At 33.1% G+C, this 24,439-nt stretch overlaps 2 protein-coding genes across 2 annotated transcripts; both read right to left on the bottom strand.

Moving 5' to 3' along the window:
* Positions 1 to 301: 301 nt before the first annotated feature.
* LOC117124480 lies at positions 302 to 19,367 on the bottom strand. Its single transcript, XM_033270717.1, has 6 exons — positions 19,320 to 19,367; positions 11,079 to 11,166; positions 8,499 to 8,548; positions 5,146 to 5,284; positions 1,389 to 1,459; positions 302 to 1,275 (listed from the first exon to the last, which is right to left on the bottom strand). Exons 3-6 carry the CDS (start codon positions 8,545 to 8,547, stop codon positions 848 to 850), a joined length of 687 nt encoding a protein of 228 aa, XP_033126608.1. The 5' UTR covers position 8,548; positions 11,079 to 11,166; positions 19,320 to 19,367; the 3' UTR covers positions 302 to 847.
* Positions 19,368 to 22,700: 3,333 nt separating this feature from the next.
* On the bottom strand, positions 22,701 to 24,065 carry LOC117124460 (multiple epidermal growth factor-like domains protein 10). Its single transcript, XM_033270691.1, has 3 exons — positions 24,049 to 24,065; positions 23,782 to 23,882; positions 22,701 to 23,487 (listed from the first exon to the last, which is right to left on the bottom strand). The coding sequence occupies exons 1-3, from the start codon at positions 24,063 to 24,065 to the stop codon at positions 22,712 to 22,714; spliced, it is 894 nt and encodes a 297-aa protein (XP_033126582.1). The 3' UTR covers positions 22,701 to 22,711.
* Positions 24,066 to 24,439: the final 374 nt, after the last annotated feature.

Raw genomic sequence — 24,439 nt, 5'->3', positions numbered from 1 at the left:
CTGGGAAGGTCATTACTACTCGTGTAGTAGCTCACCTCTCCTTAAGTTGAAACAGGAAGCTTTTCAAAGTCTTGGATGTCTTTAAATAAAGTTAAAAACAAATGACGCCTAGATATTATAGGCCTGCTTGTAGATATCATCTTTATTATGATATATGATATTTGGATTATTAGGCTGCTCAAAATTTAATAAAGTATTCTAAACTGGAACAAAATATTAGAAGTTGCGCCTGCCACCCCCCCCCACCCTATTACGCCACTTGTGATATGTTATACAATCTATGATGAGCCTATAAAATACAATTTTATGGGATGAAAAAATATAATACAAGAAAGCCGCATCATAATTGAACTAGACGCCCCTGGCACTATGTAAAATGTCACCGGCTTATCAATAATACCCAAAATTAAAAGCTGTGCGCATATAGTGAGCATCCAGTTAAAGAGCTGTGAACAATAATTTGTGGCGTTTCGCAATTAAAATATATTATTAATTAATATATTTACGTCACTGTAAACAGACAATAAAATGATAAGTTACATCCAACTAAACTATGCATACTGGATTTGGCATATAGTTTGTGTTGTGGGTATTTTCATTGGTGATATAAATAAATTAACTAGTCTTTAAAGTAGGCATGCGCGCAAAATTAATATAAATTCGAACTTTTGAGATATTATCACTTCTGCGTAGTGTTCACTTGCTGTTGGAAAATTTCTGCTCATGATGCACTGTGGATTGCGCGCTTGCTACTAGTAATAAGTTTTAAGCATGTGCTTAATCTGTATATCAGGAAATGAAATTATAGATGACAATGGTCAACCACTAACTCTAGGTTTAAGGCACGTCAACACATTGACGAAGACCACGATGTTTTGTTCATATCTTCGTAGGAGCTCTCCATCTCTGAGACAACGTTGGTTGACCGAGAAAACGGCCTTATACTGCATTCATATGTTGATGCAGTGCTGTTCTGAAGTTGAAACCCTCTGGCAAATCGATAAGATGGGGTGCTTCCAATTCGAGACCTCATCCAACCTTCTGGTGATAAACTGACCTCCTGGAATGGATCATAGACGTTGGTTAAGCAAGGTGGCTCTTGTGGAGTCTCCAATACGGATGGAAGAATTCTGCAAGCAGCTTTCAGGTCATCATTGACAACGCTATAGGTGGCGTCTTTGTTTTCCGGTTGTCTATTACCTGAAAGTATGTTACTTTCATCTATGCCATCATTACCATCTGTTTTGAACCGAGCATGATATAAACATGCATTATCTGAAACAGATGACAAAAATACTGTCCGCTCAAAGATTTTATGTTTGATCTTCCTCTTATTCCCATATTATCATTTACTTTACAACATATTATTATTAAGTGCATAGGCCTACCTTCGATTTTCGGTTCTTCTGGCAGCATTCGAGATTCCCCTTTTTCATTATCTTTGTCAATGGAAATAATCCTAATAAAATAATAATTAGGTTGTAACATACAGCAAGTTGCATGTGTGCGGTTAAAACCATCAGATATTACCATTCCCGAAGAAAAGCGATACACAAACAACACTCTATTTTTCTCAGATTTCATTTTTAGTTTAACGTTGTTTTCTCTCAGATATGCTTACATGACACTATAAGTTTCAACACTGATGTATTATTGAAATTATGGCATAGATAGAGTAATGATGTTTGACATAATTAATGTCGAAATGTTGAATCCCGCCACGATGGTGTGCATTTCGATACTTGGAGTATGTATTATACTATCTTATCTGATATTAATCAGTGGACCTTTCGGTTTTATAGAGCAACACATTACAAGTATCTGGATCAAACAACAAGTATAGAGGATGTCGACAAAAAGATAAACGAAAGAATAAAATAGGGTTACATGGCATTTGGAAAACAGGATTCTTTAACATGGTTCAGAGACTTGGCACCTCACAAAATCACGAGAAAGCAACACAAAGATATGTTGGGCATAAGGGTTCTAGGTAATAATATACCGTAAATCCTTGAATAAGCGCCGTATAGAATTTTGTGCGGCGCTTATTTGAGAATGGCGCTTACTCTAAAACTATTTCGCCTGCTCTATTGGAGGTATAACTTTCTTTTACTTTAAAAAACAAAAAACAACTATTATATTACACGTCTCCAACATTTGGAGTATTTGGATGTATAGTCTGCTTTTCCAATATATTATTTGAAAAGCAATATAGCAATTCCTAAGTTATTAAACATGGATGCTAAACCTGCATTAATTCCATGGATGTTCAGCTTTTTATCGGCACTGCCGCAGTGCGAAAAAGCTGCTGTTTTCTATCAGCACTGCCACACAGTGCAAAATATGCTGTTATTTTTCTATCGGCATCGCTGCAGTGCGAAGAAAGCTTAGATTTTCTATCGGCACTGCAGCAGTGCCAAATAACTGCAGTTTTCTATCGGCACTGCCATTCGAAAAGCTGCTGTTTAATTAATCAAATGGATGTTTTTATAGATATATTACGGTGTCAATAATTGATTATTTTTTTACAATTAATTATAATTATTTCTAATTATTAAATATATACATATAAATATATGTCTAGGCCCATACATAAAAAAAATAAAAAATAAAATAGTATTAATAATAATAATAATAGTGCTCGAATAATACTATAATAATGATTAAAATAATACTTTATTAATACTTTAATTAACCTTTATACGATATTTGACTAATGAGATGAATCAGCATATATTAATTTAACTGTTCCCTGATTAAATCAACTTGCGTCTATGCAAAACATGTTTTTAAATAAAGATGTTATCTATTTATTCTATTTGAAAAAAATAATCTTATAAATTATAAGTATATTTTCTGTGATAATTTTATCTACATAATTAATGTTTTCAACGTAACTATGGTTGATATTTAAAATAATAATAATAATAATAATAAAAGTGCTTGAATAATGCTTTAATAAAGAATTAATAATACTTCAATAGGCCTATTTACAATAATGTGATTAATGAGATATTTGTTGATTAATTTATAGAAATATATCTGTTTTAGAAAATAATCTAATTTTATTTTCTGTGATAATTTTATCCACATAATTAATGTTTTCAACGTAACTATGGTTGATAAATAAAATTAAAAAAAATAATAATATTAATAATAATAAAAGTGCTCGAATAATGCTTCAATAAAGAATTAATAATACCTCAATAGGCATATTTACGATAATGTGATTAATGAGATATTTGTTGATTAATTTATAGAAATATATAATAGAAATATACCATTAATAATGATTCAGCACATTAAATCAACTTACGTCTATGAAAATTTTAAAAAAAATGTCGCCTATTTTATTTTGTTTCAGAAAATAATCTTACAAATTATATGGATGTAAATGTAATTGCCGTATAAATAAACTGCAATTAAGTAAATAATTTTCACATGAACTTACGAATATCTTAATTAATATATCTCAATTAATATATCTTAACATCTTAAACTAGTTAATTACTAATTAATTAATAGATTGATATAAACATTGTGACCTATAACTACAATTTATTAATATATTTGAATTATTAAATACAAGAATCCTGCAACGAATTTTTCAGGTCAGTAATTGGCATCGAAAAATAGTAATTTTTCAATAGGAATATTCGTATTTGTCGGTTCATGGAAATAGCGACGATAAACATATAATAATTAGTTTATAGTTTTTAGTTATAATAAAAATTATATATATATAAATAAATATATATATATGTATAATTATTATTATTATTTATTATATACATATATATTATTATTATTATTATTATTGTATATTTATATAGCGCATATTATATATATTTATATTTATTATTAGGCCTATATATAATTCTTTATTAAAGCATTATTCGAGTACCTTTATATTATATTATTATTATTATTAATATTAATAATATTATTATTTTATATATTTATAACTAACCATAGTAATATTGAAAACATGAATTATGTTGATAAAATTATTACAGAAAATAAAATTATAAGATTATTTTTTAAAACAGAATAAAACAGATAACATTTTTATTTAAGTTTTTTTAATAAGCTGATTTATTATTATCTCATTAATCAAACTATCTTGAAATTGTTATTATTATTGTTATTATTACAATTTTTGTTTGTTTAATTTTTGTTTCATATATATGCCTACGACTATATAATATATAATGTACCGTATATATAATAATCTAATTAGAAAAAATTATAGTTAATTGTAAACCAATTATAAATCAATTATCGATAAAAACATCAATTCGATGAATTAACAGCAGCTTTTCGCACTTTAATAGAAACTTTATTATAGAAATAGAAAACAGTAACTTGTTCGCACAGCGGCAGTGCCGATAGAAAACAGCTGCATTTTCGCAATGCAGCAGTGCCAAATCGGCACTGCGGCAGTGCCAATAGCCACTGCCGTATATGAATGTCAACTTTGTGAAAACCCCATCTCTGTTGCTATCACTAACATTATGTGGACAAGATCTACAATGCGTTAATATGCTCAAGATAATTTGTGTCAAAATTACTAGTGACTTGAAATGGGACGCCCACATCGGTGACATGCTTAAGCGTGCAAGTCATCGTTTATTTCAATTCTAATTATTAGTACTTTAAGACGGTTTGGCCTAATCTGTCCGAGATTTGATTACTGCTTATACCCGGTTTGTTCGTCCCTTGCTCGAATACACAACGTATCTAAAAAAGAGCCTGTCGGATAATTCTGGGTGAATAATGAACTTAGTTTGCTCATTTCGATTTGTTGTCGGTACACATTTTTTTATGGTTTTTTTATACTGTGTGCTTGACTTTTTTTACTTATTTATTGTTTTAGCTGTAAATGTTGTTTTAATTCAGCTTTTACTGTGAATGGAAAAGGTTTTGAATAAACTTTGAATAAATAAATAAAAATATTATCCGGTTTCGACAAAGTCTGGAACGGTTTGGAAGGCCTGATTGTGCAGGCGCTGAGCGCATTAAACTGCGATGAAGGACATTTCATGAATATATTATTTCTAACCCTTCTATTACACATGTCAAAAATTAGGCGTCCTTGTAAGGTCGGCTTCACCCTCTAAAACCTATACTAACACCAAAACTCACCATGGTTTCACTTTGTGTCCTTTGTTTCTAATGCTGATTACGAAGAAAACAATTACTAAGATCGCAAGAACACAACAAACAGCGATCAAGGAAATGGTAGTAACATTCAGGTTATTAGATTCTGCTACCTTACAATCACCTACGGAAACACAACAAAACATATCGATAACAATATTAATATTGATATATATATATATATAATTTCAATAATTACTGACTCAATAAATCTAAGGATTCGAAACCTACCAACCTGATAAAAACTGAGGTCATCAAAGTCTCATGAAGTCAATATCTTTCCATATCTCAGATTAATTGAGGGAAAAAATTTACCGTTTTCACTAAAGGGACATGGTTAGAACAAATATGATTTTGTTCTCTCGAAATAATATTTCGTTCCTGAAATATATCGTTCCCCTAAAATAATGTTTCCTTCCCTCGAAATAATATTTCGTTCCCTCGTAATAATATTTAATTTCCTCAAAATATATTTCGTTCTCAGATAATAATATTTCGTTCCCTCGAAATAATATTTGTAATGGTACGCCTACAACGCCTTTGGCAGAGGCTTATCGTTCGGCGCAAATAGCCGCAACTAGAGAGAATTCGGTGACCCCCGACATCTGAGGAGTACATAATTCGGCGACTTTAGCATTCGGCGACTATATCATTTGGTGACCACGAAATCGTATAAAACTGGTAATTTTTAACATCTGATTACAAGCCTATCAATTTTTTTTTTAAATCTTAATTTTAAATTTTGTGCATTTTGGTTGTACTTTTCACAATATTGTGCTTTTTCTTTATGTTAATAGTTAGTTTATTGGGTTCTTGCAACCTCTAGACAGTGTAACCTGGGTGCATACATTTGTTATGTATTATAGAAATTCCATTATGCCTTATTTTATAATTAAAGCATACATGATTAAAGTAATAACTGAACGAGGTAACATGCAACATGCAACCTATTTTCTTACAGTGGTCATATTGTTCCTTTTATCGAAACTAATCGCGACGTTCACATACATCTAGTTATTATAATTATGCCTATATTATTATTATTATTATTATTATTATTATTATGAAAGATAAGGCAATGTACAGTAAGATCTGTCTCTTATACACATCTAGATGTGTATAAGAGACAGATATATATATATATAATTTCAATAATTACTGACTCAATAAATCTAAGGATTCGAAACCTACCAACCTGATAAAAACTGAGGTCATCAAAGTCTCATGAAGTCAATATCTTTCCATATCTCAGATTAATTGAGGGAAAAAATTTACCGTTTTCACTAAAGGGACATGGTTAGAACAAATATGATTTTGTTCTCTCGAAATAATATTTCGTTCCTGAAATATATCGTTCCCCTAAAATAATGTTTCCTTCCCTCGAAATAATATTTCGTTCCCTCGTAATAATATTTAATTTCCTCAAAATATATTTCGTTCTCAGATAATAATATTTCGTTCCCTCGAAATAATATTTGTAATGGTACGCCTACAACGCATTTGGCCGAGGCTTATCGTTCGGCGCAAATAGCCGCAACTAGAGAGAATTCGGTAACCCACGACATCTGAGGAGTAGGGCCTACATAATTCGGCGACTTTAGCATTCGGCGACTATATCATTTGGTGACCACGAAATCGTATAAAACTGGTAATTTTTAACATCTGATTACAAGACTATCAATTTTTTTTTAAAATCTTAATTTTAAATTTTGTGCATTTTGGTTGTACTTTTCACAATATTGTGCTTTTTCTTTATGTTAATAGTTAGTTTATTGGGGAGGGGGTAGCTCCTTAAACACCTCTTACTCGAAGTGTTCTTGCAACCTCTAGACAGTTTAACCTGGGTGCATACATTTGTTATGTATTATAGAAATTCCATTATGCCTTATTTTGGAGTACTACTATAGATGTTTTTTACAAGAGACTGTAGCCTACCATGTTGAATTAAATTGCATAAAAAAAAATGAGAGACGATCAACGTCAGCTCAGCCTAAGTGATTAATAATAAGAATCCTAATGTTTTGAAAGTGTCTGCAACCAGCACTATGGAACAGTAGGCAATTGTAGAAACAAACTATATGTACATGATGATGATATGAATAGCCTTAAAAATGATAGATACAAACAAATTGTAAATTAAAATTATGTAATAAACCTAACGATCGTTCGGAGTGCCAAAACGGAAACACATTCGACAAACACACTCGGTTTTCAGGCACAATCGGTTAACAATCACAGTCGATTTTTGTCAACACAGTTGTTTGCGGTTTATCATGTGTTACAATACATCTTTATGTTGTAGTTGCCCCTGACCAACGCTGTTTAATTTTATTTTATTGGATTCTAAATATTTTTATGTTATGAAAAATTACATGAAACTGCTATTAAAACTTTTAAGTCAATAATGCATGTTTTTTAAATGATATAACATGATCCAACCACTGTTTTTTTTTTATTAATTGACATAATTAAAGCATACATGATTAAAGTAATAACTGAACGAGGTAACATGCAACATGCAACCTATTTTCTTACAGTGGTCATATTGTTCCTTTTATCGAAACTAATCGCGACGTTCACATACATCTAGTTATTATAATTATGCCTATATTATTATTATTATTATTATTATTATTATTATGAAAGATAAGGCAATGTACAGTAAGATAATATCAGATAGGGTGCAACATAATTTGTGTTTATAAAAAAAAGGCAATGACACAATTTAGTTACTTTGATGTTTAACATGACTATGTTAAACTATAAATAAAATTATTAAAAATATCAATACTATTGTATTAGAAGTATGATTTTGACAGTGTGCGAACCAAAGAATTTTCTAAACCGGATTGTATGTTTTGCAATTTAGAATTCCATAATCATCATCATTATCACCTTCATTAGAGTTCTGATCATAATCATCATCACCACCACCACTATCACCATAATCGTCAACATCATTATCATCACCGGCATCATCAACATCGACATCATCATCATCATCATCATTTTTTTAAATTATAATCATCATAAATTTCATTATCGCCGTCACCATCACTAACACTGATAATGAAGATGATGATGATCATCATTTACTTCCTGTCCTCTGTGCCTATGGGACTGAGCTTTACACCACATACTGGTCAATGTCGTCGTTATTTTATGGCATCACAGTTTATTAAAATAAGATATATAAACAGAATAATAAAACACGATGTCTCCCATGATCGCAAATATAATTTACCATTTCTGTCTGGACTAATGCCAATATGTAGATTGTATGTGTATTAAGAGGACTATACATGCATAAAATATATAAAATAACTGTCATATCTTACCTAAGTTGTTATTTTTTGCAACTGTAGATGTTTGAATAGTGTCAGGCATTCTGAAAAGTAAACAAATTGAGAAGATACAAAGTATCACATGCAATAATATTCAGCAGAAAAATTAAGTGAAAAATAAAAAGAAATAATATTAATACATTGCAATATTAATAATAATAAATAGGATATCACATGGGTTTCACAAAGAAATGCAAATTACCTTGATACTTTATTTAGAAACAAAGTGAAGTGATTAGGTAACACAACAGATAAGCGACAGTCAAGGGTGTATATATGTTTTATTGTTTTGAATTTGTTTTAATATGTAAACTGGTGATGTTGTTGAAACCTGGATATATTCGGCAGCAGAAATAACAACAGCAGCAACAATAGCAGCAGCATCAGCAGCAACACAAACAAGATTAGCCAATCTCCGTTTCAGAAACATTTGGCACCAAACAAAACAATTAACTGAGAAGCGTTGATTTGGAATACGGTACAAATGTATTCTGAGCTAATCAGTATGCAAGGAAATGATCTGAGGTAAATATGTTAGATGAGAAATGAAATTTAATGCTATGATATATAATTATAATAAATATTTAGATTTATTGCTGTTGGTAGAATTAAATAAAATAAAAACATAAAATAAATCGGACTAAAGCATTTTTGTTTCATTTACAAAAAAAGATAGGCCTACGAATAATAAAAGTAAATATATGGATTGCATTAGATTGGATTTATTCGGTGCAAACACCAAGGATAACCAACGAAAGTCTAGAAGAAGACTTATTTTCAGCAGGGTCCTTCTGGTGGTGATTGGGCAGTGCACCAGGGGACAATCCTCTACTTTTTTCTGAATGTACTGCGTTCTGTAAAGTGCACATGGGCCATAAATGCACACGGGACCAATGGCTTAAAAGTCTCATCCGAAAGATGACGCGCTATTGTAACTTGCTTTTCAGCCCTCCATCTGAAACACAAGGAGAGGCATTGAACCGGTAGTTGCTAAATACAACGGGTTCTGCAGAGTGGGCGTGGCTTCATATGTTGACGTCATGCTTAACTTCAGCTATGTTTTGTATTAATCTCCTCGACAAAGTGTGGGCCCTGTCTGTAATCACACAGCATAGCAAAATACACTCCTACCTACTAATTCCTTCATGGTACAACCAATGTATTAAGAAAAATAAGTTGTCCCTGTGTGTTTTTCTTTCCAAAAATTAGGATCCCTGGATTAATATCTCCGTCGGGGAGGTCTGGCTTCTCTCCCACCCCCTGTCGGGGAGAAAAACCATAATTCGTTGGGGAGAAAAAACGTAATGTATTTTCTACATAGGCCTATTATTATTTGTAGACACCAAAATTAAGTAAGCCTTTCAAACCAAACATTTTTTTTCCCCGTGAACACTTTCGACGGATATTGAGGGACGTTTACATTTTTTTTTCGTCGGGGAATTCCCCCCCCCCATCGGGGACCTCGGACCTCGGGCAAATCCTGGCGTCACCCTGTACTACTTAGTCTATGGATTTTCCAATCCTAATCTTATGAACAATTTATCTTACTGGAAGAAAAAATGGGCCTTATAAATTATAATCACAACTTTTACAAAATGACTGCCGAAGTTAAGATTTTTTTTTAGTGTTCACTGCTTTGAAGCAATATTGCCGGCTTTATTCCAGAAAAAGAGAACCGAATGTTAATATATGTAAATTAAGTAAATATATTAACTTTCCAATGTTGTGTATATTTGTATTGTATAAATGTTATGTATTATGCGCCTATTCAGTGCAGATTCTTCAGTAGCCTAAGCGAGGGTCTTATAACAGATTCTGCATAGGCCTAACTTCACGTAAATGAGGCATAGGCCTAGACGGACTGCTGCGGGTTGCTGGACACACAATCTAGGACCAGGCTCCAGACTACTGAAAAGACCTCCTGGTCCGACCTAGCCCGGCTTAGTTAGAGGGAGCCTAAACCTACGAACGTCTATACTACTTAGGCCAATCGTCTGGAAATGGACTCGATCGTCCGTCACCCGCCCGTAGCAGCAGCACAAGAGCAACTAGCCTCTCGCGCCTTGCTAAATTCACATTGGTCACACAGTGTCATCACCATATACAAGGCACGCCCCCTCGGCTGAACCCGTTGTATTTAGCAACTACCCATTGAATCGGGGACCTAAAGACCCCACTGTTCAGCGCACACACAGTGGCTACCACCAGATTAGCCAAATGAGCTACACCAAATTATAAAAAAATATGGGTTGTAACTTTTGATAAAATACAAGTTGTCGAATTAAAGTCTTGAAACATCTTATCTAACAAACACTATAGCAAAAACATGTTCAATTTAAGCATTTTAACATTTTCGCAACCTCGATTATTGAAGCTGTGTAGTTTAGTAAAGGGCACAGGTACCACGCTATTAGGATTATCTGTTAACACTTTGATTTTACAAAATAGTAAGTAGACGTGGATTTCACAAGAAAACAGAAGAAAAGAATATTACAATTATAATCATCTTACCACACCGTAATAAACATATATTAAATATATACCGGTCAGGAAAATAAATTATTGTTTACGTACTTTTGAGAAAAGACATCCACCGCTCCCACTTCAAGCAAGGATTCATCAGTAACATTCAGGATATTGAATTCTGTTACCTTACCAACACCTGCGGAAACACGAGGACACAATAACAATATTATTATATATACTGTAATTCCAAATAACTAGAAGGTGCACTTTCTTCGCTCGCTTTTATTTTCTCCAGCATGTTATAAGCGGCACGTTTAGTTTTCAATGAAAGAGAACGACCACTAAAAGAAGATAGGTTGTATGTTGCATTTAAGACCCCTAATTGTGACGACGAATGATGGTTAGGCCTATTCTTTATGGATTCTTGATTTCGATGGTGTATGAGGAAAAAAAAATTCTTCACCGGATTTTTTGTTTTGCAATTTAGAAGACTGTATTCATCCTGCTTAGAAAGAACGGTGTGTGATACTTGCCATGATATATGGTTCTGAGACCTGGCATCTTACCAAAGCGATCAAAGTAATACTAAAATAACACAAGAAATTGTAAGACGCATGTTACACATACGATGAGGTGTTAGTTGCTGCTGAATCGGCTGTTGCTAGTCCGGAGCCAAGTATTAACGTGTAGGAAGAAGAAGGTTATCGTTATCTACATGTTGATTGTTGGAATGTTGCAGCATTTTGAATCTATTTAATGTAAGTTCCCCTGTGACTAGAGATGGTGTTATTTGGGAAAAATTTAGAAACCGATCAAATAATACAGTATTTTGTATTTTCTGTTGTTATCGTCCCCCAGAAAACTCATCCAGGGATGGTAACTCGAAAGAATTCTTTGATTTTCTTCTTTCAGATATTTATAAATTCCAAAATGTGGGTAGTTTACAGATTTGTGGGGACTTTAATGCTAGAACCAGTTAATTGAATGATTAAGTTGAGCCTCGTCTCGTTAAAGATTATGTAGTAAATTCTCAAAGTAAATCTTTTATTGAATTCCTAATTAATGTTAATATGGGTTGTATAAATGGTAGAGCAACGGGGAAAATAAATTTAAATTATATTTCTCAGAAGGGTAAATCTGTGGATTACTGTATCACGCCATATGATGAATTTAACCGTTTCTATGAATTTAATGTTCATCTCATCACTAATATCATTATTGATACTGGAGAGAATTCCGGTTCGGCTATGTCGGATCATTCTCTACTTACCTGGTCGTATGATGCCGGTTATGTGGTGAATTCTTTTGAATGCAGTGACATGTTTAATGCACATTTTTTGTAGCATTAATAGTAGAATTAATACATTATTTGTAATTAAAGATATACCACAAAATGTTTTCATTGATCCTTGTAACATTTCGAAAGCTAGCGATCTGATATAGGCCTATGTTTTTGATGATTCCCCAAATGGGAAAAATGATATATTGTATTATAAAATGATATAATATATCATGCAGTTGGCCAGTTCTACTCTTTCATTTTAATGCGGTAGAAAACTGTTTTCAGAAAAGATGTGTTAAACAGCTTACTAAGCGATCTCATAGACATAAGCTTTAAGCATGGTAAAATGAAGAATTACAAGTATTTTGGAATGATCTATTTCAAAAAGAAAACTTATGGATTAATTTGGTCATTATACATTGGCTCGTAACAATTTTGATTGCTCTGTTAAATGCTCAAAACGAGCACACCAACTTCGACACCAAAATAAAATTGATGATCTTAATAAAGAATATCCATCTTCTTTTTTTTTTTTAAATTGCAAAATAGGTATTGCTGGCGCTAATAAATCGATAGTTCCATTTGAAATTGTAATTGTTAACAATGACAGTGTGATGTCACGATAATAATAATGTTGTAAATAAATGGGAGAATGAATTTAAATCATTTTATGATTTCGATGTAGCTTCATTTAACCATATGGATTTATTTAATGTTAATGAAGAATAGTCAAAATTAGAGCAATCATCATCTGTTAGAGATAAAGCCACTAACGGTTTCAATAGAAAATTTTCTTTTGATGAGGTTTTTAGCACTTTTATGGGAGCTATATGCCAAATAAGGCTAACGGAAATGATGGGATTATTGCAGAAACCAAAAAAAACAACACAATTATCAAAATTGTTCACGGTATTTTTGTTAAATGTTTTTTATGTGCAATTTGCCCTAGTGAGTAAAAAATATAGAGGTATACATTTAATTTCAACAAAGTGTAAAATATATTGTGATATTTTACGTAAACAGTTGTCTGTTTGTGTTGAAGGAAATATCATTTTAAATGAAGAATAAAATGGTTTCAGAAAGGGTAGAGGTAGCATTGATCATATATTTTCACTTTCGTCTATCATCCAAAATAGAAAATTGTGTAAAAAAACAAACCCTTGTATGATTTATCGATGCTCAAAAAGCTTTTGACAAATTTAACAGTGATTGTTTGTGGTATAAACTTCGTCTTCTTGATGTGCATATGGCAAATTCTATAACTCTATTAAAAGTTTATACAATAACGTCCGTTGTGCGGTTCTCGTCCACAGTCACCTGACAAATTGGATTGACGTGGGTAATGGGGTACGTGAAACAGGGTTGCCTGCTTTCCCCTACTTTATTTATTATTATATGTTTCTGAAACCAAAGTCGTCCATTTTCGTCCAAAATCGCATTACAAAACGGCAGTCCAATGTTCTTGTAATGGAGAAAATATTGAGGTTGTCGGGGGTTATAAGTATTTGAGAATATGGTTTGATGAATTTCTAAATTTTAAGATTTCATCAAAGTTGATTAGCACATCTGCATCGCGTAAATTGGTTTGTGACGCTAATTTTAATACTTTTACTAAACTGTTTGATGCTTGTGTTTTTCCTGAATACAATAATGAAATTTTGGGGAGGGTGTTGAAGAGTTTTTTTTTCAATTAACTCCGTGTTTAATCGTGCGGCTCGTTAATTTTTGGGTGTTGGAAAATTTTCACCTAATAATGCTGTTTTGGGTGACTTGAGATGGGATCCGCCTTTCATCCATCAGACTAAATGTATAGCAAGATTTATTTTATACATGAATAATTTCAATGATTGTAGAATCCCTCTTCAAATTTACAAATGGTAAAATTTACCGTACTTTGTAAACGAAATGTTAAAAATTGGCCTTTTGTACGCGCTCTTTAGTAGCGCGCTGGCATAAATTGATAAAACTGCTCTAAAAAAAAACCTGAAAACACCATTTTTTACAGCCTTTTCTACCATAACTTTGGAACTGCTGATCAGATTATTTTCCTCCTTTTTAAAATAAAAGATCTATCTTTCATCTGTCTAATGAGATGAAATGAAACGAGATAGATTTATATTTTATCCTGTCACTTTTCGAATAAAAGTAAGCAACTACATTGGATTTCCAGCATAGAAAGCAGATTTTTTACCTTTCGTGGCTCATTTTACCAAATTCTAATCAGAATAACTCGCAAAGTTAAAGTTTCTTTCTCTCTGTAAAGTTGATCTTTATTCTTTCTACCATACTTGTTGTAAAGATGGTTGTGATTAGTCAGTATTTAGCTCTGTCACTTTTGGAAACCAATAGAATCAAGCCTTCCAAACACCATCGACTCTATTGTATACAGGCGCTTGTTTCAGCGTAATCATTTTCTCCTGCGACTGATGCGAAGACTGGAGTGTGCCTGGTGTTTGTTTGATAAGTTAGACCCTTTCTATTGCTCTTTTTACTTCATGAAATATATGAATGGAAAGCTTATGATTAGTAGATTCTCATCATGTAAATATAATTAGGTTTGCAGTTATAATTTTGCTTCCATCAAAATTCACATGTTACAGTAAAATGAATGCAAGCGTTCACCGGTTCACTGTAGCCTACATCACGCGCTGAACTCACACAGGAAACATTGCATGATACGCGCTAGAAAAGCAATAATTAATCTGTTATTTTATGTGCTGTTTTTGGCTCTTACAAATTCATATGTTAAGGTTCACTCATTTATTCAAAAAATAATTTTCTTTTGCTGGATTTAGGTTCCTGCAACAATTCAAAGGCTTTATAATTAGTATTGTAAATAATTCCTGATTTTTTATTGAAAGCCGTTGGCGTGATGCAATGATCTTTAACGATAACAGAAAATCACCGCAACAAAGAAATAAGCTTAGAACTTACCGTAACTTCAAATTTGAATTATTTACTGAAGACTATGGTAAGAACCGCATGAAAAGGTGTTTCAGAAGTGCGTATACAATTTTTCGTTTTGGGTGTGCCCCGATTTCTGTTGAAACTGGTAGATACAAAAACATGCCCCTCGAACAAATAATTTGCCCACTGTGTAATTGAAGACAAATTTCATTGTTTTATGGTTTGTGAATTTTATGATGCATTACGTTCTGATTTGTTTAATAAGATTAATAATCAATCCATTATTTTCCAACTTACTTGATATGCAAAAATTTACGTATAATGTTTTCTAACGGTAACCTTTGTTTTCATGTTCCGAAATTTAGTTTTTATTTGTATTATTATATTTTGTCTCTCATAAGCCAGGTATGGTTGGCCTTTGTTTGAGGGTGAGACGTTAATAAATAAATACTTTACTTACGTTTCTAGACAAAACACCATGCGCAACAAGCAGACGGAGAATCAAAACAAATAACATAATGGAGGAAGGGTAAAAAAATGAGTGGATATGGGCAGGGCATGTGCTTAGAACTAATAATGACAGATAAACTAGGAGAGTAACCGAATGGATACCCAAAGAAGGTAAAAGAAAACGAAGAAGACAAAAACAGAGGTGGACAGACGACTTCAGAATGTACAATAAATATTGGTGTCAGGACAGATTGGATGATTGCTCTTCATCATTGTTATGGGTGATGATTTATTATTATTATGATTTGTATTATTATGATTAGTACTGTATTATTAGTCTTATTATTATTATTATTATTATCATTATTAGTGTTGTTAGTATCATTAGTAATCAATCAGTAGGATTACATGCTACTGTGCAAAGTCTTACAGTGATTACCTATGTACTGTTATAATTTATGCCAAAGAGTACAGGTGTAGGCTTATATGCTAATTATGAAACTCATTTGTATGAGAACAATAGCTATAGTAGCAGATACTATTCACTTGCAACTACACTACCAAAGTAAAAGGGTTAGCCAAGTTAGCTGTAAAATTCCTCGTATTTATAAATGTTAAAGTACTTTGTTGTTATAGTACTTTACTTATAAAGAATACGTTGATGATGATTAATATTAATGGTTTTAGTATTCTATAGGCTTACTTGGAATGAGTTCCTACACATTTTGGCAATTTGTTATTTATATTTAATTTATAGCCGTCTTCATTTGAGGGGTACACAGTGATTGAAAAGTCTGTGTGGTGATAGGACGCAAGCACTGGATGCACAACCCTTCATCTAAGAAACTACATCCTATAAAGATATAAAGACATAACAAGATTCAAGTACAGAATCGAGAGTGCAGATACATATTGATTTGGTTTTCTTATTCAGAACTAGTATACTGGTTCATGATTGGATGTTACATATGCAAATCAATTGTTGTTAATAGCTATTAACTTTAAAAGTCCATGGCAAATATAAGTGAATTTATTACTTCATGAAATTACCTAACGGTTTGTGAAGGAAAGGATTAAATCCAGTTTTTTATATGATATCGTACATTTGTTTCTTTCTTTACTCTCATTACAATAGTGTGGTCTTGAACCCGGCACATCAATGTGGGTGTGAAAATTGGTTTAGAGAAACATCAGAAGAAAGGGTGGAAGATTTTAGTGGAGGGGTATGTTCAACAGTGGACTCACAAACGATGAAGTAAAATAAGTAATCATCATCATTATCACTACCATTATCATTGTCATCAACATCATTATCATCAACATCATAATCATCATCGGCGTCATCAACATCGACATCATCATTATCCTCAAAATCATCAACAACGTAATCACCATAACCATAATCATTACCATCATTTTCGTTGTCATCATCATCAGCATTATAATATTGATTGTCATAATCATCATCATCATCGTAGTCATAGTCATTATCATTAACATGATATGAAGACTTATGACCCATTAAACAACTGAAGGCTGCTTTTAAATTACAGTGGAACAGGTACTACCTTCAGTGACCTTGCATGTTGGTAATAGTACTGTATCAAGAACTTTAGCCATGTTCTCACGATCACTCCTATCCGATGCAAGTTAATGAGAAATCCAGTCAAGGTCGCATCAAATTTTATCGTATGTCTACACGAGAGTTATAGCGGATAGTTATAGCGCTTATACACTGATATAAAAAAGTTTAAGATTAAAGTTATTTATATTGATTTCACGATGATGTTTTAATAAAACGAAGACGACAAAACAGAAATTCCATTTGGTGAGGGCCTGCCTGGGCTAGGACTGCTTTGAATTGGGTAGTCAGGCCATCCCAAACTATCGACAAATAAAAGGCAAAATATGTTTAACATCCAATTTTGTTCATCTTCACTCGGTAGAGCATTCCGAAAAAGCGAAATAAAACTCTCTTGAGTTATTTTTCTCACCTACCCTAAGCCTACCTATTAACATTTAGGATATTTTCGGCAGCATTTAATAAGCCTTGCTAGAATGTGTAAATTGTAGTGCTAAAGATAAGGCTACCGTATTAGCTGTAATTTTAAAATCATGTACGTACACTATCTCACGCAAGGGTGGCGCCAGCAGGGGACCTAGGCCCCCCGAAAAGAAAGTTGCCCCCCCCCCCCGCTCGTCGGGGAGAAAAAGCACAATTTGTTGGGGAGAAAAAAATATATATGTATTTTCTACATATTAGTAGACTCTAAAATCGATTAAATAAGCCTTTGAAACCAAGTTACCTCCTAACTAAAACTGATTTTTATGGTGCTCAACTTAAGTTTAAGGCACGCTCTAACTCACTTCAACTTGAAATAAAAGCTAGTAAGTGGGATAATAATAATCCTGGTACATGCTTACTGTGTAACAATGGTATTGAAGACTTGCGACATTTTCTGTTTATTTGTAATAAGCTTGAAAAAGTTCGGTTATCTGAGCACGAAATTTTAGTGAATAAACTTTATGACTCAGGCTTATCTGAGTTATGTAATCAGATCCTTACAAAGGATACTGATGCATTTCTTATCCTTATGTTAGGTGGAGACTGCACAGAGTTTATTCCTAATCTACCCAATCACTTAATTGACTTGGCTCATTTGATTTTTGATGATTTTTGTAAATCTTATATTAAGAAGGCATGGGCAAAAAGAATTGAGATTAAAAATGGTGCTATGTTATGATTTTTATTATTATTATTATTATTGATATTATTATTTTTATGTGACTTAATTTTTTTTTTCTTTTTTTTTTTCTTTTTTTGGGTACAGTACTTCCCTTTTATTGATTTGCATCTCACTATGTATTTTATTCTGTTAATTTTGAAGCACCATTATTGTGATGAGTGCCTTAATGGTTTGGTTAGACTTTTTACTTCATGCTCTTTTATTGTATATTCCTTTGTTTGGTTTTGTGAATTTCTTTGTACATTTCATTTTGTTACTTTGGATGCACCATTATTGTAATGGGTGCCGCTGTTTTAAAAGCGTTTTTCCGAAATAAATTATTATTATTATTATTATTATAAATGTGTCCTGTAATATATTATTTGGATTACTTTTGACAATTATGAAGTTAAAACAACTCAAAAAGGTAACTTTAAAGATGCTTTGATTGATATTATGAACAAACTAGCTGTAATATATTATTTGGATTACTTTTGACAATTATGAAGTTAAAAACAACTCAAAAAGGTAACTTTAAAGATGCTTTGGTTGATATTATGAACAAACTAGTAGTAGAATTGCCTCGAAAACGAGACCGTGGTCAAGCTACAGATGTTATTGCAATCAACATGTGGCAAGTCAATCAACAGAAAGTTCTGTCGGATGAGAGTCTTGCCAATCCGGTCATTTGTCGGTGTTAGCTTGCAGGGTGAAGCGCTTGTTTTCTATCAGGTGACCCCGTTCATACGGTCGGTGTCAGCCTCATAACAAGCGCTTGTTTGATAACTACGATATCACCGGTGTAACTTACACCGTCGGAACAAGGCTTTTATCACTTTAACTGTCACAGTGTAATTAAGAAGGTCACACATTTCTGTTTAGAACATAACTTTGACATGCCATGAAATATGTAGATTGTGTATGTATGGATGGAGGATGATTAATTATAAAAGTAAAATATATAAAATAACTGTGATTTCTTACTTAAGTTGTCATTATCTTTTGCAATTGTAGATGTTTGGATATTGTCAGGCATCCTGAAAGATAAAAAAAATTGAGAAAATACAAAGCAACACATATTAATATTATTCAACAGAAATATTCGTCAGTGAAAAATGAAAAAGAAGAGGGTTTAGCAAAGAACTAACAAGTTAACGAAAGGAAAAAAATTGGGAATCCCCGATGGATACTTGATTTAGAAACAAAGTGACAGCTAAGCGACGGTAAAAAGAGTAGATTGTTACACAATAGTAGAAACTATTTGCATCCAACGCTACTAAGAAATTAGAATAGTTGCGTACAATACATTAGTGAAAAATTATTATACGAAGGTCACATTAATCAAGAAAAAAAATTTCTGAGGGCTTGCAAGGGCAGAATGATTTTTTAAAAATGCATTAATACCTAAGTATAATAATTTTCCTCTACTGTATAGATAAGCACCATTCTAATTGATTTGTAAATCAAATGGCAATAAGATCAATACTTGATTCTACACTTAAACCCGAGCTGTGTAAATGCGAAATCATCAATGCTTAACATCACATAACTTTTACTTTTTATTTCATTTTATTTATCTTAAATAACATTTCAGAATGAACAATTTTTCAAAATTGTCCTGTATTTCACCAAATAAAAATTTGATTTAAAAAGAGATAAAACTTTAGGAACCTTAGTTATTATTGCTGGTGACGTGTCAACCAACCCAAGACCATTTTCTAACAAACTGAGATGAACCAATTGCTCTTAGGGTTTCAACATCTCCAGCAAATTTTTCTTATGTGATACTTGTTTTGTTTACTTTTGCAATAAATGTGTCAAAAGCATATTCCCATTTAAGGAACATCATCAACATTTTCGACGCAATCGTTGTTAGTTAAGATATCTAATCTTAACTAACAGAACTAAGAGAACTTTTTTGTATCGCTCAACAAAGTTGTGGAATGAACTTCCACACGAAACAACAACAAATTTCATGGACATGTCTATTATATTTAAAAAAAAATCTTTTAATTCTTAATCACTTTTATTGTATATATGATATCTATTTATATATATGTATGTTTTTTAATTACTTTTCTTTTAACTTTCGTATTTTATGTACACAGTACTGAAAGTGCATGCAGTAGAAAGACAGAATAAATAAATAAATAATTGTTGGAAACTACTACCATTTACAACTGCGATATAATAGAATCACATGATAGTCCTTCTGAACACAACACTCTACCAGACGATGTGAATTTGGACAGCCGTTCCGACCCTGTTCTGCCCAATCTATCCACATAAAAGAGTGTTGAACCTACGGTAATAATTCACTAAATTGCCTACACATGAAAGGTAGAAGCAGTAAGACTGTCTCAAAGAAAGTCAACAAACTACATGATCTGGCAAAATTCAGTCATTTTAGGAATATGATTGCATATTTATGATAGAAACGTGGTTAAATTCAGTGGCGTAGAAAAGTTTTTTTCATTGGGGGGGGGGATGATTGGCGTGTTAGCCTCGGTGTCGTATCAGTAGGTCATATCAGTACACCACAGAGTCCTATATGATAAAGGGATGTGTTTTTACCGGGCTGACCAAGCCGTCGTACCGGGCTGGGTAATAAGAGAAAAGAAAAAGGGGAGAGGGAGGGAAAGAGAAAGAAGAAAAAAAGAAAAGGAAAGAAAAATAAAAAGAAAAGAGAAAAATAAAGACAAGAAAGGAAGATATCATAATGACCAGACTCCCAACACCCTGCAACCCCTTCTCCACTTCAAAAACTGTCATAACTCCTTTGATCTATGCTGCCCGATGGCTTAACCACTGGGGGACAAGGGGAAAATATCTATCTTTGAAAAATCTTCCCCACCCCTTTATAAATGCCCTTTTCATCCCCTGAAAGTGCCTAAAAAACCTCAAATTTCGCGCGCATTTCTTGTTGTTAGCATGGGCCAATTTCCTCTAAAAATTGCACATTTTAGGGAGTTTTCATCAATTCCGACGAAATTAGAATTAAAAACACATGAATATTTTGCGCGCTTCGGGCGCATTTTTTAGGTTTATCTTTTTAAGTTATATAAACACATAAGCCTAATAATAGTCCCAAGCTCAAGAAAGACAAATTTAAGATGAAAGAATATGTTTGTAATATATAAAACCATGATGAAAAATGCTTATACAGTATTTAGTTTCAAACACACGTGTCTGGCGTATATTATAAATAAGATAAACCCTATGTCGTATTGTTTTCTATATGGGGAGTGGAGTAGGGTGGGGTGGGTATGATAATTACTAACCAGGAAAATACCCACTCTGACCCAAGACCCCTGTTACGCGCCTGGTGTTGGCGCCAATGTGTGCCCTTGTGCGGACAGGGGATGTGCCCCCCCCCCTCTGAAGCTGGAATTCTTGTTTTTGCAAAATAAATTGATGCATTTTGCTATTATAGGCCTAATCAATAAATTCCTCATCAACCGATATAACCTTAAACATTCTTGGAATTGACATAACATTACTGATGTTGTACACACCCTTGAGTGTGAAATGTGGCTCTTTTTGCAAGCACATATCTAAGGAAAGAAGAGCTTAGATTGGTACCAGATAAAATAATTTTGTTATCAACATTAATACATTATGCTAATTTTCATCTTTGTAAGTGCTTAAGACAGTGCAAATTATTTCTGTGACAGTCTTTTGAAGTGTGTAAAACTCCAGTTTATCCCATACATAGTCAAAATATTGGGGGATGATGCAATGGACCATCCCCCTTGTCAAATATTGGTGGGATATATCCCCCATCCCCCGGGATCTACGCCTATGTCGGATACCATCTTTACAGAAAAGACTATGTTTTCAGGTCAAAAAAGCATGGAGGTGGTGTAATCCTACTTCGCTTTGTAGAGTCATCTCTTACGTCTGTTCGACGCCAAGATCTTGAAACCAACGACTATATGATGATTGTTGCTCAAGTACAGTAATGACATTTATTCTCTGGTACAAGGGGTCCCTGGGAAGTGATCGATGAGTTCAATTTACGATTAAATCTTTTTCTTTGGTGATTTTAACGTTCCTGGTGCCAAAGGATGTTTGAACATAATGCAAATCCGTTCTCTTCAGAGGGAAAATTCTGTAGCACAACTTTTTGATCCAAATGAATGTTATCATTCTCGTAAAAATGTGTTGGTAATGATGATGGTAGTAGTAGATCATTATTATTACTCACTGGTAGTAGTACTGTATAGTGGTAATGTTAGTAATTGTCAGTGTCAATGGTAAATGTATAGTAAGTAGTTGCATTATTGATTGGTGTCATGGTCAAAATGCTGAATGCAGAACACAGGCGTATAAATTTAAAAAAGAAATTACCGGAGGCACGACAACGTGTCTTCACTCTATGTGGAATTTGATGGACATAAGCAATATCCATCTTGGTCACAACCATAATCCTTACTGCAATTGACTGGACATTTTAAAGAGTCAATCGCTGGCTTTAAACTTTCTTGACAGTATTTGCCAGACCAACCAGGAGTGCATTCACACTCCCCTGTTGTTGGGTCACACGTTGCATTATTATTACATAAGCACCTACGATGGCATCCATCTCCCCAAAAACCTGTACAGCGTGTTTCACAAAATTTCCCCCAGTAACCAGACGGACATTTGCATCTACTCTCTCTGCCAGTTTGGTCACACGTAGCTCCATTGCGACAACAGTCTGGGAACCAGCCACATAGTACATTATCGCCATCATGACAGATCTCTCTACAGGATGGTCCTCCATATGGCAGTGCACACTCGCATTCACCTGTTATATGATGACATTGACCACCATCCAAGGTGCAGCTCCTGCAATCAAGAGCGCAGTCTTTTCCATACCACCCCGAACTACATTTCTCATCACAAGTTGGTCCAGTCCAGCCGGGCAAGCAGTCGCATTGCCCTTTAACTGGATCACATGTACCACCATTACTGCAAGCCGGACATTCTAGGCTGCATCTTGGACCGTAGAAATTTACTGGACAGCGCTCACTGCAGTAATCACCCATCCAACCATCGGAGCAGTTGCAGGTTATATCGTAGTTGGTATTGAGACATGTTCCCCCATTCTGACAACATTGATCCAATTCGGGAGAGCAGACCCTGTGTGCTTTTTTAGTTTCTACGCAATCTATTTAAAATTACGAGAATTATGAATTAGTTTTAACTGTAGCAAACTTAGAAATAATAATACAGGTACTGGAAACAACTCAGGTCATAATACTAAACAATGTTATTGAAATCACACCAATGAAGTTATGAACATACAAACTCAATTATAATCTCTGATACAAATTAGTATAACTGTCATATTAATTACGGTATTATAGGTCTTTTAAGTAAATAATAGAAATGATACCAAGATTTCTTAATGATAAATATTTTTATGTTTTCTATTTAATTTATGGTTGTTTAAACGACTTACCATCTTCACAGCTTTTTCCGGTTTGGTAGAATCCAGGACGACAGTATAATTCAGTTTCCACTGTGGCAATGATAAAATGTTGGGATTCGTGTCTTGTTCCACTAACAAATACATACAAGACTAAATGTTGTAATTGTTCTTTTTATGTATTTTAATATTATTCAGTGACGAAGTGAAACGTGACCGTCCTGCTTCTTTGATTCATTCCAAACAGCGTCTAGAAATCAGACGTTTCGCATGCGCAGATAACGTTATGTATCCAAGTACGTTCTAGCTGTAACCATCTTCGTTTTAATGGAAAGCTCCTTATTATTTACTACACTTTAAACTATATTTTTAACAGTTGAGTGTTTTTGACACAATTTCAAATTCAGTAACCTTATATTTAGGCCATTTTAATTATCGAGATACATTTTCTTATGCCAATTTTAGCATGTTTTCTTTCATTTTGAAATTACAAAAAAAAACAAAAAAACAAAAAAAGACATTACATTTGCGTAAAGTTGACTAATTTACTTATACAAAATCATCCTCTTGAAATTATGATTGTTGTTTGACCATTGTTTACTAAAGATTCTACTATATTAGGAACATTACATTAGGTTAAATACTTGATAGTATATTATTGATTGATTATTACCCAAAATATGTAAGGTAC

Source organism: Anneissia japonica, unplaced genomic scaffold (genome assembly GCF_011630105.1).
Source record: "Anneissia japonica isolate Jap-2015-1 unplaced genomic scaffold, ASM1163010v1 scaffold665_len1252844_cov201, whole genome shotgun sequence".
NCBI lineage: Eukaryota > Metazoa > Echinodermata > Crinoidea > Comatulida > Comatulidae > Anneissia > Anneissia japonica.
Note: the sequence above shows the minus strand (reverse complement) of the source record. Positions and strands in the feature narration are given on the sequence as shown.